Consider the following 17031-nt stretch of genomic DNA (forward strand, 5'->3'; position numbering starts at 1 on the left):
TGCTCTCTGGTGAGCTAGTGGACAAGGTAGTCATGGTGAGAGTGAGGGTTGTGGGTGTAGTTGGTGTGGCGGTTGTACTGGTTTCGGTGCTTGGAGTGGTGGACTCTGATGCTGTGCTCTCCGTTGCGCTTGTCGGTAGAGATGTCGTTATTAGAGTTTCAGTCATGTGTGTAGTTGGCGTAGCTGTTTCTCTGGTTTTCGTTGACCTGGTGTAAGGAGTAGGCGTTGATGAAGTAGTTGGTGATGTCTTTGTTATAGTTGGTGTTGTAATGGTTGTTGTCATACGTGGAGTTGTAAGTTTTTTTGCTTTTTAAAGAAAATATATTATATTAATATAATAGTAATAATGTGATATATAGAAGAATATACTGATAATTTTGCAAACTATGAACTAATGATAGGTGTAGCTGTTAATGCCAGTTATTTTTAAGGTTGCCCAATGCTTCCTATTGTAAAGCCCTCTTTCTAGCTGGCTATAACTTTGTCAACTTCAATTATGTGGCTGAAATTTTCTATTCCCTGTGCCTTTATCAACCTCAATTTTTCTGGAAAATCTGCCAAAATTTGTTCATGTTATTAGGTTTTGAAAAATTGCAGTTCACACATCCTCAGTGAAGACTTCTTTGATTCTTAGTCAAGTAGATGGAGCTGTGTATTACATATAGGTAAGCATGCCCAGTGCACCGAAGCCAGAAAACTCTGCCTACTAGTACCATAGGGGCAATGCTGATGCCCTGTGGCCCTAACCCCTCCCTTAGTTATATAATGGCTGCACCACCCCAACCCCCACTCAGTTCATTCTCACCCCCCTCAGCTAGACTTTACATTTTCAGTCTCAGCTTTCTGAGAGATTTTTCTATTTTCCTCTAGATAATAGTTAGTAGTATCTCAGGTGTAGTTTAGTGTCAGTGTAGCGGTAGTTAGAGTAATTGGCTGCTGTGTGTCACGCCCTCACCAGAGTTCAAGCATTGCCCATCATGTGTGTGGGGGGGGCATTCCCAATAGTGATCCCCACATGAGATGCTTGTTATATCTCGGCAAAGGACACATTAAGGAATGGTGTTCCATCTGTAAGTCACTTAAAAGAGGACTCAGGTGGCAAGAGACTTATAACTGAAGCAGCACCTTCTGGAGCAGCTTATGAGGCCTGGTTTGGCATCGATGCCCTGGTGTAATTGGTGGCTGCCTTTGGAACTGGCAGGTGATGCTGCTCCACATTCAAACCCTGCTGTTTCCCGCAAAGGGAAGATGATTCATTCTCCCTTCTCTGGTGCAGGGAGGAAGAGGTTCCATAAAACTAATTGGGAACACTCCAGGGCTCAGGGAGACTCTTTCTCATTTTACAAGAGGAGTGCTGACCAGCACTGTACTCTTTCTGGCATGCGGGATAGAAAAGGTCCATTTACCTGCTCCCCAGTACTGCTCTGAGATCAGCAAAAGCCTGTACCATCGACTCTTGTTCTGGCCAGGGGGTGTCCATTGAGTCCAGTACTGATGACGTCAGCATCAGCACTGACTGTCTCCACACTGGTGGCATATCAGGTGACTTCAGACCTGCTTTGCCCCTCGCTCTCTGACTCTCTACTAGTTCAGCAGTTTTCCAGTGACATAGTTTCTATCACTTTGCTCTCCGTTGTGCCCTTGGCACCTTCAAGCTATATCACATTGCTGCCGGGTTCATTGGCACTGCAGCTCATACCATCCACAATGGAATTGAGGCTGACACCAAGCTCGGCACCAAAGTCCCCCTCAACGCTGGTGCATCCTTTGACACAGTCACTGCCCTGGCAGCAGATCCTGTCATCGAGATTGGTACCATTGTTGACCTCAGTGCCAGCACCTCCTCCAGTACTGGGTGGAAGTGTGTCTTGCTCAGTACCACTGGTGCCAAGTCCCTGTTCCTCTTCGGCACTGATGCTGTCCCCATTTTGGACTTTGGATGAGTCTGATTGTTTGTTTGCCTCATCAGGGATGGCTCTCCTGTTGTCAACAGGGACTCTCCGGGACTCCTTGAAATCCAGGTGTCATCCTCCCCTCCTTCCTCACCCAATAGGCATCAGAGACCATCTTTGGATCACCATGGGTAACAAGATTGGCATTGTTCTCGCAGTCAAGACAGGGCTCTTGGCCCAGTGCCCACTGGTCACCAATGCCATATTCATTTGCCCAGTGGCCTCCTTGGGATGCTCGTTGGTCTTTGAGGTCTCATTTGTTGACCTGCTCCACAGCAAGATCGCCAGTCCCATTGGTGGCTCCTGTTGCTGAACCATTGCAGCTAGAAGTGACCATTGAACCTGTCCCCTCTGGGCCTTCAGGATTATCCGATTGGTTCCTGTTGTTCAAGAACAGGATCCATTGTTGGCACTGCAAACCACTTCTTCGTCCTCTCCAGATGACTCTACTGTGCCAGGCTTCTCCTCTTCCTTGATGCCTGGGGACTTACAGGCATATCAGGACTTCCTGAGGCATATGGCCACTTTCTTAGGCATCCAGGCTGAATTTCTGCAGGAGGATTTGCATAAGGTCCTGGATATTCTTCACTCATCACACCATCCACCTCCTGATAAATGAGGCTCTCTTGGAGCCTACAAAGGCCCTCTGGAATACTCCCACATCATTGCCTCCCACAGCAAAACATGCAGAGAAGCAGTACCTCATCCCCATGTGGGGTTTTGAGGGTTTCTACTCCCACCTGGCCCCTAATTCTTGTGGTAATTGCAGAAAATGACAGGACACAACAGGGAAGGTATAAATCTATGCCTAAGGGCAAGAAGTCCAAAAGGATGGACTTGATGGGGAGGAAGATTTATTTCTACTATTTCCTCCAGATGTGCATCATGAACCAGAAGGAGTTGTTCTCTAAATACAACTTTGTTAATTGGGCGGCCATGTCTAAGTTTGAGGACAAGTTGCCAGAATCCTCCAGGGAAGACTTTAAGGCATTAATTTCACTGGGCTTTATTGTAGCCAAGACTTTGTTACAGTCATCCATGGCATCAGATGTGATCATGAGGAGGGCCTCGTAGCTGCAGAATTCAGACATTGCATCTGATGGACTTAACTTTTGATGGTTGGGTTTCGTTTTCAGAAAAGACTGATGGGACCCTGCAGTCTTTTAAAAGGGCTGCCCCTTGGTCCTTTGTACACATGTTTACAAACCACTATGCTGTTTCTACTGCATCCAGCTCAGATGAAAACTTTGGGAAGGGAATCCTGCAGTCCTTGTTTAAATAGACTCCAAGCCCCACCTCCTGTGAGTACTACTTGTGAGTCACCTACATGGAATACATGGCTGCATACACTCAAAGAAGAAAAAAAAGTTACTTAACGATATTATAACAGTTGTTCTTCAAGATGTGATGCAGATGTGCATTCCACAACCCACTCTGTGTTCCCCTCTGCACTGGGGTCTGTGTTTCGGTGCAAAGGAAGTTAGGAGGGTGAGGGAGGTGCTGCCCTTAGATAGCCAGGGAACGGACTAGGGCCACAGGGTGCAAGTGCTGCCAATATAGATACTGCTAGGCAAAGTTCTCTGGCTTCTGTGTTCTGGGTGCATGCACACCCACATGGAATACACATCTGCATCACATATTGAAGAACAATAGTTACAATGCCGGTAACTAACCATTTTTTAGAAGCTAAATTCCCTTAAGATGCTATTTGCGTTGCTCATGTCCAAGTCTGGTGCGGAGCACGACTTTCTCTGCAATTGCGGCTCTTGCAAGTTGAGGATGCTCCTACTTTTAGTATTTATTTTAGTGCATGACAAACTGAAATTAGAGTCCTCTGCTGTTCACAATAAAATTTCACAGTCATGGCATTTGTATAACAAACAAAACATTAATTGTTAGTATCTTCAGTGCTATTTGAATAGGTAAGATTTTCAGTTCTCTAGGCATAAATGATGTATATTGCAAAAATCTTTTTTAAAAGAGCACAGTATTGAGTGTACAATTTGTACAACAGAATGGGAATTAAGTCTAGGTAAAATTAGTGGCGCTTCCTGTGTCTCTCATAAACTCAGTCTTTCTTGAATATGGATTGAATTTCGTAGTGACACAAAACCCCATATACTTCACACTTTTAAATGCTTCCATTCTGCAGCCTACACACGTTTTTCTTAACAGTGTACTTTTTTTAAACATGCAGACAATTGGATAAATGTAATTTAATTGAAACAATGGCAATAATGAGAAACAAAACAAAACAACGTACCAGTTGTTGAGATGACTGTGACTGTAGGGGTGATTGGTGTTTCTGAGGTTGGAGATATGGTTGTTTTGGTGGTGGTTATTGGTGAAGTAATCTCAGTTACTGTTATGATTGGGGTAGTTGACAGTGTTGTCTTTTTTGTAATGGTGGTTACTGGTATGGAGTGAGTAGTAGATTTGATTGTGATAGGTGTTGGTTTTATGGTTACTTTTGTAGTAAATAGGGTGGTTGGTGTAGTGCTTAAAATAGTGTGCATGGTGGACTCTGTAGATGTAGTGGCTGTTGGTGGTACGGTAGTAGTTGGTGTTTCAACTGTAGTAGTGCTTCTTGGTGTTTTAGTTTGTATTGTTGTCGTTACTACAAGAAAAAATAACACAAATGTGGATATTGAGTACAAGAAATATTTTTTAATAATGAATTTCTATAAATGTATGTCATATGAATAGAAAAATGATTTTAGGAAGAAGTAATATTACAAATATCTTTTATTAGACACACACAATTTGACACAACTTAACTACCCTCCCCTTCTCTGTCCCTCTTAATAATGTACTGATAAATGGCCCAGAGTAGGAAGATGTCACAAAAACTTTATTCATTTTTTCTTTCTTCAATATACTTTTAAGTTATGTCAGCATTCATAAATAATGCTGACTAAGAGCTATGGAAATTAGTCTATTATCCTCTGAATTTTACAGTGTGGACAGTTGGCACTGTAATCTTTTCAACACTGCCCTTACATTGGCCTTGATTTTACAAAGATATACACTTGCTTTGAATTCCAGTGACATAATAGGAATTCCACGCAAGTGTAAGGGTCAGCAACTTAGATCTCTTTAACATATTTGACGAGTATGTCTTGACTGTTATGTAGAATGAGCACTTCTAAGATTGAGAGACTGTTTGATCTCCAGACGTGATCAGTCATTAGTCTCTGAAGACTACCAACTAGTCACAGTTGTGATGCATATACCTCTCCACTAAGAACTGGGCTGAGACTACTGATTAATTTAATATACAAGTAGGCCAAGTCAGGTGATAATTGTCTTTTGTCGACCTCAGCTTGTCCTGAATTTTAACCAGTAGAGATATCTCATTGCTAATGTCTTGAAGCATTCAGTAATCACAATCCCGCTATAACTTCCTTCTGAATTTAAGACAAAACGTTCAAGAGAGTTTTGTATAATGCCAGGATATATTTCATTATTGCATCTTAAGCATTTCAGAGGAAGGTGAAATAATCTTACAAGGACAAAAAAGTGCTTACTATTGAAAATGAGAAGTCAATAATATATATCTGGACGATAATATGTGACTATTATATCACATATTATTTCCATTGACTACAGAACTAACCTGTTGACAGTGTAGAGGTTTCAGGGGTCGTCTTAATGGGCTCAGGTCCTGCTGTGTACAGATAGAAGAAAAGTTTTAACATGTGAAAGAGAACAAATTAAGAAGCTATTCCAAAGGGGAGAGTTTACAGAATGAGTGAAAAATGAAAGAATTGTAACAGTCAGCAAGACATCCCTGAAAATGCTCAATTCTTATACATTTCATTGCAAATCTTTATTTCAGTAGAAACAAACAATATTGAGGAAATCAGTACTTTGTTTGAATGGCCATGCTTTTTCTGTCTTTGTCACTATGTTCATATTTAAGGATAGCTTTATTTCTCAGGAAAATACATATGGATTTTCTGCAGATGGTATAACCCCAATAACTAGGAGGCTGGAATGAAGGTTGTTATTGTATAGCATAGAAATGGCCCTGGATCCAACATCTGGATGCAGATCCAAATTTTGCAGCTTTGGGCCTATCTGTAATATTATCTACCTATCTATATTTTTATAAGATTCCCCAACACTGTGATATAGGGGCACCACTTAGTAGTAAAGATTTCAAAAATAATATAAAGCAGGCATGTTAGAAAAAGGAACTTGTTAGATAAAGTCTAGGAACTGGATTCTGTCCAGTGCCAGAACTCCGCTCACTGTGGGAAAGGTGTCAGGGAGCCAGTTATTTTCAGGAGCACTGAGACATTTATAAAATGCTCAAGCTTAGAATGAGGGTAACCTTTCATCACAACTATTAAAATCAATGTGAGCATTCCAACTACCATTGAATTTACAATGCTTCACAGCCTGACGTTTTTTAGTTGCCTGTTTTCATTTAACCATCTGATGACGAGTTAGCAGTAGAGCAACGCAATTATTACAGAGGAGATTTGTGCTTGGATGAGCAGTCACTATTAACCAATAGCTATTAAGAACAAACTCCTCCTTCAAAGTATTCAGCTTATTCAATTTTTAATGCTTCTAGCTTTTGCAGAGAAAGAGAATGACTGTATAAATCTCTACTTACTACAGGGCTTGCACTGTCCCTCCTCGTGATCAAAGTATTCATTGTGTGAGCAGTTGTAACAGCCTGGAGATTGTGGAGAGAAGTACATTACTCAGTCCTCAGATAATAGCAGTTTTCTATAACCTTTCTTCCTAAACATGTAGGTACTAATACAATAATATGAAGTTAACAGAAAATGAACATGTATTGCCCAAAAGCTGTGTCTGTCATTTAACCAGTGGCATCTACAAACTCCTTAAGGAAATTTCTCTTGATATGCTAAGAATTAGAAGCTTCACATTCAAGACAGGCTGAGCTCATTGAAGCACTCAGTGTACTATGGCGTCTATGTCAATTACTTATCATTGTGATATTAGTAAGAGAAGGTGAAGATGAACATACAACAGTAAGACTATGTAACCACTGCTCCAAAAATTATGCCAATGGAAACATCATTGTCTTAACCATTGGTTAATACAATAAAGATAACTATTGCGTTATTATTTTCAGCTTTATAAAGTCATTGTGACAGATATTGCAACCACATGCAATATCTTTGGGGACCATATTGTATTAAATTAATGAATGGTTTATGTAACACTGTAGGCCAGGGATTGTATGCAACTCCAGGTGGGGAGGTTACCACAGCTCCTCCAGGAACCTAAAAAGTGAGGTGTGATTAAAGTGAATCACTCAGGTTGTAAACACGTCTGGAGAGGTGTCACACCCAAGTGAGCTTGCATATACTGGTTCCAACTGGGTTTTCCAGAGACCACCAGACAAAGAACGGACTTCTCGTATAAAATGCCTGAGTTTAAACTAACACAGGGCCTTCTTCTGATTCAGCAAATGGACAGGACCCTTTTGGAAGAACTTTGGCTTACTAGGACCCTATAAGGCTGATGGGTGACCTCTGAGAAGTTTTTAGCATGCATGTAAGAACTTTTATTGTTTTTATGTGTTTTCTCTGTAATGCTTTTACCCTAAGAATACATGTATTTAGTTTTTGTGAAGGCTTAGTGGTAACTGGTATACACTGCTGTAGCCCCTGGAGAAAGGTTAACTACAGGTACTGGACCCGGGTCCAACGTGCTGAGGAAATCACAGTGAAGTGGAGAGGGACTGCAAGCCTAAACCCCGAGTCTGGAGGGAGAGAGGCATAGAGCTCTGCCTGAGAGGCATGAAGGCTAGGAGCTTGAAACCATAAGTGGGTGTCCTCGAGGAAGACCTGGGGTGGGAGAGTGGTCAAAAGTGCAGCTAACCCTGAACCTGTGAAATCATTACCTTCAATGTTGACATATTTGTACTTTTGTTGTGGGCAATTACAAGGTCGGTAATGCCAGGTGCAATTTTGTTCATCCCAATAATTGTAGCTGTAGGTGCTCTCACTGCCTGACTTTCGGTGTGTGTTGAAGTAGTCACAATAGACAGCTGAAAAAAAGCAAAAACAGAATGAAAGGTTGAATTTTTCAATTTATGGAATGTAATTCCTCAAAGGATTCAGAATAGGAGGAAGAAAGCGACTCAATGGTACTTGGTGACTCAAGGTAAGCCCTCCAACCTCGACTGTGGGTGAACTGATTTGAATCTGTGTTCTAGTGAGGTGTGAGTTAATTTCCTCCTTTCATAAAAAAGGGGCAGATATAGGCATTTAGATATTTGTAATGTATAATATATTGATGTGTTAAATGGAAGTTATCAAGAACTATAGCTTTAAAGGTTTGATTATAATACTCTGTGAAGCCTATGCATAAAATTTCTCTATATAGCAACCATTGATAATTTTTCTTGCTTTATGGAGCCCCAGCCAACACACCTTTCTCTGTTTATTTCCTTGCAATCAGCACAAAGATGATTTCATCACAACTATGAGAACAGTTTTTTTTTTTTTTTACAATATTGTGTTCCCTCTACTGTCTAGTTGGCTGTCAGTTCTGCAGTAGCAACAGGGAAAATATATTGCAAGATTATTATTTGTGACTACTAGATTTTTCTCCCTCATTTCTGCATGACATGGTAATGTGTTTCTGGTGAGGTTAATACTGATGAAATGTGCAAGGTTAAGAGCACTACAGGATGAAGTCATCCATTTATCTAGAGCACAGATACAACATGGGAAGTGGCCACACAAGCAATCCCCCATGCTGCCCCATCAATGTACCTTAATCCTGTAATAATAATATGTCCCTTAAGCCCCTTTATAATTGGGCAAAGCGTAAAACGAATTGAAAACAAAAGCTAGTAATAAAAATCACATATGTCATTTTTTAAAGGTGTTCAAGAAACTTACGACAGAACTCTGGGGCTCTCCAGTCAATGCAGACACCTACATCTAAGCATGCCTTGGCATACACTGCAATGGCATCACACATGCATTCACAGTCTCCTCCGGAGTCACACCCACAGGAGTCTCGGACACAGGCATCATAATAAGGCATGCGGTATACCTTTGATTGAGAGAGAAGGAATAAATTGGTTAACCAGGATTCTCTTGTACCTGTGCATTGATCAATACAGTTTCTTTCCTGTTTCTAGCTGGGCTAAACTACAGATGTTAGCTCAGGGTAAAGGGAGAACATTCAGAACATAATCTGCTCTGCTAAGTGAGAGTATGAATTATTCCTCTAGTTGTTGTGTAGTAAAATAAGCACAGCAATAATACAATTCCAATTCAAACTGTAATCTTTAGTAAAAACTTAGGCACTGCAAAATATCAATAGAAAATTATGACATTTTGAAGGATATCTCTAGAGCCGTATGTGTACTTAAACAGCTATATATAGTTTCCATGTGATTAGGCAGCAAAACACATTCGCTAAAATAGAGGCACCAAAATTCAGCAGTTTCATACCCTGCACGGACACACATGAACACTGTTCACATTTCTCACTTGAGTTCACTTTTTGAAGACATGTTACAAACAGGAGGTACAAAACATTAAAGTGAAGCAGGCGCAAGAATACATTTCATGCATGTGGCATTAATGCATCCTGGGGAGGAGGAAGGTACACATTGAAGTGTGAGGGGATCATCCTTTGGAAGACTGTAGACTATGTGTAAAGAAGCCAAAAACTTGCTTACCTTACTGTGACATGGAGCAAAGACCTGGCTGTTGATGATGGAACACTTCCTCTCTGCCCAAGCTTTACGATAAGGGTTCTTGCTACAGGGATCAACTACAAAGAACACATCCCCACACATGGGATTTTCCTTCCAAGAATTTACAAACTCCAGTTCATTTGCTGCCACGTATTTGCTTCGAGTTTCAAAGTCATCTCTCATGTTCCCGTTGTAATTCCCACACAAACCGCAGAGGTGATCCTACATGAAGAAATGAAAGCATTAATATCAAGTTGCCCCCTATTTGCTAATTGCAACCAATTGTCTGAATCACACCTCTACCCCGATATAACGCTGTCCTCGGGAGCCAAAAAAATCTTACCGCATTATAGGTGAAACCGCGTTATATTAAACTTGCTTTGATCCGTCGAAGCGCGCAGCCCCCCCCCCGAGCGCTGCTTTACCGCGTTATATCCGAATTCGTGTTATATCGGGGTCGCGTTATATCTTGGTAGAGGTGTATCTTTCTGTTATCTGCACTACTTCCTGTTTCTGATCCGCGATTGCAATCTATAAATACTGTGCCACATACTGTTAGTTTTTTGTATGTACAGCCTTTCTTGTTAAATGAACAATGGAAGGAAATAGTGGAGTTCTTCCTGAATAGTGTTCACAAACAGAGATATAATCTGCACCTTTATGAGGTCAAAATAAATTCAAATGCCCTGTACAAATTTCCCTGCCCTTCTGGGGGATGAAAGGATGTGTTGTCATTTGGACAACACATGAACTATCAGCTCAAAGATTCATGTTGTTGTGAAGTTGGGTAAGCAGCTAATAAGCAGCATCCAGTGAAGATCTCTGCTGCTCCAGGAGGGATGAGAGTTATGAGAGGCCTTCCTAGGAGACTTCTGCTGCTGTAGAAAGTTGTTACAATTGCCATCTCATGTACAGTTTGATTTGAATGTGGGGGTAAATGTATTTAACAAAGAAAGTTAAGGAAAGTTTATTAGGAAGTTACTTTGAATTACCTGTGCTTCTCTGAAGATCTTGATGAAAATATTCATGTGCTTGTTCCAGATAAGAGTCATGTTGTATTTTCCTGGGATAATGATATCGAACATCAGGTGAAGGGCATTCTTTTTCACGTGGAATTGTGTCAGAGGATTGTCCCCATATACAAAGTAGGTTTCCTCTGCCAGTATAAGTGTCATATTCTGAAAGCAAATTGGCCTGTAAGTTATAATATATCTCTCAGTATGTCCCTTTCTGTCTTTGTAACATTACCAGGAATCACTAAAGGGTGCTGCTACAGATTGTCATTTCTCTGTTTTTCTGAACTGATTGATTGTGGTTAGCTCTTGGAGAATTATTTATTGTCAGCTGAGTCACAGTCCTTAGATGATGAGCATCTCTGCCTGAGGTCTGGTCTACACTACGGACCTATATCAGTATAACCATGAGTGTAACCCCCCATGTAGACAGCGCTAAGTTAGTGAGAGAGCTTCTCCCCTAGACAGAGCTACTGCCTGTCAGGGAGGTGGATTAACTACGCTGATGGGAGAACTCTCTCCTCGGTGTAGAGCATCTTCATTAAAGCACCACAGCAGCGCGGCTGCATTAGTGCAGCTGTGCCAATGCAGTGTTTTAAGGGTAGATGTGCCCAGAGTGTCTATTTCTCAACATCATTTCTGAGGTGTAGATGTAGCCTATGTTATGCTTCTGTAAGAAAGCAAAGCAGTGCATGATGCCAAAACATTATTCTCTTCTTCCATCTGCACCTATCCCATGCAAAGGTAAAACCTAGCCTGCCCCCAGCTGCCTGGATTTGTTCTATGAATATGCAAGTTTTGATGAACATGAAACAAACCCACCATGTTTCATGGTCAGTGTAGGGTGCAAAAGCACTTTGTAATGGATTGTTTTGTTGTATATAACACTGCCATCACACTTATTTTATCTGTGTGCAGCAGGCTGAAGCACAGAGTTTTATTTCCATGATTTAAAATGAGTAGATGCAAAGTTACATAGAGAGATGGTAGCTAATATTGAGTTGATCAGTTTTGCCTTTCATGCACTCTTGTACTTTTACATCTTTCCTGAGAGCAGTGGTGCACAATAACAGTTACTTTTGAACCAATAATAGTGTTCCTCTGGAGCAAGTATTTAGGAGTTAAGTGCAAAAGAAGCTACTAGCTTCTTCAGTAAAGCATTGGCATTTTGCCTTTGCTGTTGCTAATTAACCAGGTGGCAAGTGTGTACTGTATGTAGTGATAGTTCCCTGGTCAAAACCCCAACAGTCCTCATTTGGTTTGCTATTGAAGCATGACTCTGAGATAATCTGATATTGATGTACTTTTGGTTCCCTCAGGACTAAGAACCACAAACCTACAAGGGAGGATGGAAGTTCTTTGGTAACAGAGAAAATAAGAATAATCAATTTCTCTAGTTTATGTATGCACCAGCAGTGAGATAGTAGAAGAACTATAGGCAATTGGAGCCAAAGCCCACTAGCTGGATTACAGGGATTTTTTAGAATTCATATGCTGACCATGATGAGTCTTCCTTAATTTCACACAACTGCCTTCTTGGCTTCAGTCTGTGGCTCAGGCAACATGACTGATATTCTTCCGTTGCAGGATTCTCCAATGTGAGGGTAAAATCCAAGGCTTTACTCTCATGGCTTTTAAACAGACCACAACTTCGGGAAGTGAAAGACTGAGATAGGGATTTCAAACCCTACTCCACAGCTCTAGGTCACCAAGTAGACTGCCCTATAAGACTTGACTGTAGATTCCTACACTGATATGAGGTCCAACCCGGATGGATAACAGCAGCATGATGTTCTTACCCCAAGGTGGATCTTGATGGACCTGGAGCAGGTGACTCCTGATTTCCCACAGATGACATTCTCAGTCACAATTTTAAAGGTGGAGTGAGAGCTGTTCATACCGCAACCATCCTAAAGGAGAGAAACAGAATTGCTTAACCATTTGAGAGTTCAAAGTAACAGGGTGAACAAGAAGATTCAATGTGCTGAACTATCACTTCAGGGAGTTTGCCTCTCAGCAAAACAGGCCAGCCTCACACACAATATCCCCATTCACTGTGTAGCATGCTATAATTCCATCTCTGACTAGCTTCAAATCCAGTTATCAAGGAAATCATTTCAGTGGAATTTGTATACTTGCATCCCTCAGCTATTGGGGTATTCTATGGCTTGTGGCAGCTTGGGCATTTTACCCATCTCAGAAACCACATTTTTGCAGGGGGAAAGGAGGGAGTCAGTAGGGTACTGCACCCTTGCATGGTGTTACTCTTGGAAGTACCAATGATCAAACTGCTGATTTGGTTTTAAGAATTACATCACTTCATTAGAAAACACTGTCTAGCTGGTGCAATATGCCTATGTGGGTAGATCATCCACAGGCACTCAAGTATGTTAGGAAATTTTCTTAGTGTCATTTTGTGATTTCATATAAAATGTTGGGACTATGGTTGGTGTTGTTTTGTTTTTTTGTTTGGGGTGTGTGTGTGTGTGTGTGTGTGTGTATAAGGGGTTTTCAGATGAGGTCTTGAAATGAGCCCTAAATATGTCAGAGTTCATAAATCAAGCCATTTCTTGGCAATGAATACATTGCCATAAGAAGCACTAGCACTGATGTTACCGTAGCTAGTATGTATTCGCAGTTGCCATCAAACACAAAGCGCTGTCCATCAAAAGTGGTGACATGTCCTTCTCCATAGAGGGTACATGTTGAGGAGCATTTAGATTTCTGAACACATTTCCATTTGCCTCTTGTACAGGTGCTAGTGGTGAGAAGAAAATTCTTGTTAGGAAGTTTTCAAGGGCATGCAGCTTTAACTCATCGCTACATACACACATTTCATATATGCTGTATTAACTTCATTGACTTAGATTATATATGCAATGTGGTCAAATTATGATTAATATGGGAACTGTAACTTCAAATTTCCTGATTTTTGTGAAAATTAATGCATACTAAAGATGAAATTTTAAGTATATTTTTCCATTTAATTTACTTTAAAAAAGAGAAAACATGAGGCATTACAGGTTACATTGCCTTGAGTAAACAGCTCTTCTTGTCACTAAAGCAGATTTTGCTGTCCCTTTGGTTATTTTAATGAGAAGATGTGGACAGGGGTGCTGGAACAATTTTTATAGTGGGGGTGCTGAGAGCCATTGAACCAAACTGTAAACCCTGTATATAATGGAAACCACTTCAAGTCAGGGGGTGCTGCCGCACCTCCCTGCACCCCTAGTCCATCACCTATGGGTGTGGAACTGGAAATGGTAGCAACTGCTGATTGAGAATGTAGCTAGAAAAGATGGAAGTAATATCGATGGGTCAGTTGATCTATCTAGAGAAAGGGAGGAGGATTGTGCTTGCACTTTCAATTGTGGTGGAATTGATATACTTTTCTAGTATGGCTTATAGTTTGAGGGCGCTATTGGATCCCACACTGCTTCTGGATGTGCAGATAGCATCAATTGTCATTATAGCCTTATCCTTTTTGTGGCTGACCAGGAGACCACGACCTTTCCTCTTAGATATAGACATTGTCACAGTTATCCGTGGTTTTATCACTTTCACGCTTTATCATTATGGCAGAATTTGTTTAGCTCCGACCCTCAACTGCTACCTATTCTTCTTCTCCTTGCAGCCATACTGTTGCACTGTATGCTTGTACAGTCTAGACAAATAAATAACTAGCAAAGAGAAAACTTGTAGATTCTTACCAGGTTTTGCATTCAGTGTGGATTTCTTCCCCTTTTTTATAAGAGATGCCACCATATTCACAGGGACACTCATCAGGTGGTACACACATTCCATCTAGATTCTCATATAGCCCATCAGTGCAGACACAGCCTGATTCACACCTAGTGGGTACCTAGGAAAGATCAGGAAATTGCAACATCAGTCATAAAAAATGATGCATGAAGGAAAGGAATGTAAAGAGAATGGATTGAAACATTTTGTTTTTATTGACCTCTAGCCTCTCTTCAGTTTTGCTTTGTGTTATTTATTTGGTGCCAAGAGCCAGCCTGTGCTATTACTGAAATCACTTTTACTTGTGCAAGTTAATGCCCTGTTATACAAGTTTTACTGCAGTTGTAAAATATAACTAGTGTCTGAGGCAATAAGCTTTCTGGGGACTCCTTGAAAAAAGTTGTATTTCATGGGTACCAGCTGCTCAGACAATGAAGAATAATGTATGTTTCTTTCCAGCCCAGAAGTCTGTTACATTATAATTCTGCTAATTGCTGTTTCTTTATTTAATAAGAAACCTTTATTACATTATGAAATATATATATTGTTAGGTATATATATCGATATATACTGTGATTTGTAACTCTTTTCCTGTAATCAGTCAACATTTGGTGCACTTGAAATTAAAAAAAAAAAAAAATCTATTTCTTGATATATCATGTTTTATTGTTTGGCATGGAAATCTACAGGGCAGTTTATTAAGTAAGTATTGCAATTTTCATGAAGATTCACTGTCTCACTATTATTTATTGATAGTTCTTATATTGCCTCCATTACAGTGGTATCAGAATACCTATCTGAAACGTATTTATTCTCACAACACTTCTGTGACTTAGGCAGGTACTATTGTCCCATTTTACAGATGAGGAACTGAGAGATTAAGGGCCAGATTTTTTAAGGTATTTAGGTGCCTTGTGTGATTTTTTTTAAAAACGAGTTGATTTTAATGGGTGTTAGGCTCCTAGATGCTTTTGAAAATTCCACTAGGCATCTAAATATCTTTAAAAATCTGGCACTAGGAGACTTGCCCAAGGCTGCATAGGAAGTCTGTGACTGAGCAAGGAATTGAATGTGGGTCTTCCCAAGCCCCAGGCAACCACTGCTCCATCCTTCCTTTCACAGTGTGTTTCCATCACTGAGATGTGATCATAAAGATGTGGAACTCACACATTCAATTCCAGTGGCCAGCATCTGACAGGTAGGGGAACAGGAGGCTCCATATTTGTTCTCTGAGTTCTGTGAACATGACACATATTTTCTGGGAGGCTTGCAGTTTTCTAGCGGAAAAAAAAAGAGAAACAGAAAGTTATGAAGGGATAATTCCGTTACATGGGGAAAATAATGCTTTTAAAGGTGAAGGTAAACTGTAGCCAAATGCATACCTGCAGGGTCTTGAGGTTTACCAGTGCAACTCATCTTTCCATTAACACAATAGCTAGAAAAGAAAAGAGTATTTCAGTGTACATCCCTTACTAAATGGGACAATTAAAGCTCAAGTTGTTTTATGGTTTTAATTTTTCCTCTTTGAATGTGATACCCTCCTAAGAAAACAATGTTCAGGCTTTTTGTCAAATGACTTCATCCTTTTCCAAGAAACAAACATTCCAGCTATGCCTCTTGAGCCTCCCAGTTCCTTCAAAATGGAATACAAGCCAACATGCCTCTGCTTACTCTTTGGACTGCAACACTATAACCAGCAATGTCAGTAGTGTATGCAATGTGAGGCAGGGATCCTGTTTATGTGTTGGCACAGCACCTGGCAGCATAATTCTTATATCTCCTAGTGCTTCTCCAACATTTTCAGGGAAGACTAGATTTTATGTGCCTAATATTTCCAAGGTAAAAGAGAACCAAATTAAAAAAAACAAAACTTTTGGACCCACCTTTCTTTTAGAAAGAAGCAAAACAAAAAAAAGGGGGAGGCAACAGGCCTATTGTAAAAAAAAAAAAAAAAAAAAAATCTCTGCAGTTTGACAAAATCAAACACATGAACAAGCCCTCCCTTTGCAGTATGTTCATTTCTTTTAACTCACAAACTTACCAGGTAATGCCACCAATTATAGTTGACTGGTCAGGCAGGATGAACCTCTTATCTTCCAGGTAGCAGGGACACATGGATTTACGCACACATTCACTTCTGTGGTTCAAGTAGGTACCTTTAGGACAGTTGCAGCCATCAATAGGGATGTCAGTAGGATAACATTCCAGGGTTTGGTCGGAAAGTGACAGGCACGTCCTATCACAGGCTTCAGTGTGGTAGCTGAATGTCTGATTGCCAGTACAGGAAATGGCTGTAAAATGAAGAAAAGAGTATGAGTTACACTTCATTTCCCTGATCTCCCCTCAAAGGGGTGCTGGAGCTAGGGGAAGGTGCTGAATTATATAATGCCAACAGTTTCAGTGTTAACTGCTGTCTCTTGCTTTCCTCTCTCAGAGTGAGAGAGAGTCCCTCTCTCAATCAAAGCATGGCTCCTTAGTGAGCTTTGCTGTGAGGAGCAGGAGGGTCTCTGGGAGTAGAGTAGGCCCTGCAGGCCATCTTTGTAGAAACCTTAGGATCTGCAGGATTTCCCCTAGATGGAAAATCGACTGACCCTGTGGGTGATACCAAAGGATGATGACTATA

The 17031-nt window shown here is 40.7% G+C and overlaps 1 protein-coding gene across 1 annotated transcript in view; it reads right to left on the reverse strand.

Moving 5' to 3' along the window:
- Positions 1 to 2042: 2042 nt before the first annotated feature.
- Positions 2043 to 17031, reverse strand: part of MUC6 (mucin 6, oligomeric mucus/gel-forming) — a 53467-nt gene continuing 38478 nt past the window's right edge. The window contains exons 18-30 of the mRNA XM_029912045.1: positions 16450 to 16699; positions 15791 to 15843; positions 15576 to 15685; positions 14378 to 14529; positions 13284 to 13425; positions 12467 to 12577; positions 10647 to 10832; positions 9637 to 9876; positions 8846 to 9002; positions 7840 to 7986; positions 6577 to 6639; positions 4216 to 4569; positions 2043 to 2332 (exon numbers count right to left, since the gene is read on the reverse strand). Coding sequence (XP_029767905.1) covers positions 2043 to 2332; positions 4216 to 4569; positions 6577 to 6639; positions 7840 to 7986; positions 8846 to 9002; positions 9637 to 9876; positions 10647 to 10832; positions 12467 to 12577; positions 13284 to 13425; positions 14378 to 14529; positions 15576 to 15685; positions 15791 to 15843; positions 16450 to 16699 — 2255 coding nt within the window. The remainder of the gene's footprint in view (positions 2333 to 4215; positions 4570 to 6576; positions 6640 to 7839; positions 7987 to 8845; positions 9003 to 9636; positions 9877 to 10646; positions 10833 to 12466; positions 12578 to 13283; positions 13426 to 14377; positions 14530 to 15575; positions 15686 to 15790; positions 15844 to 16449; positions 16700 to 17031) is intronic.

Source organism: Terrapene carolina, unplaced genomic scaffold (assembly GCF_002925995.2).
Source record: "Terrapene carolina triunguis isolate 2854851 unplaced genomic scaffold, T_m_triunguis-2.0 Scaffold171, whole genome shotgun sequence".
Lineage (NCBI taxonomy): Eukaryota > Metazoa > Chordata > Testudines > Emydidae > Terrapene > Terrapene triunguis.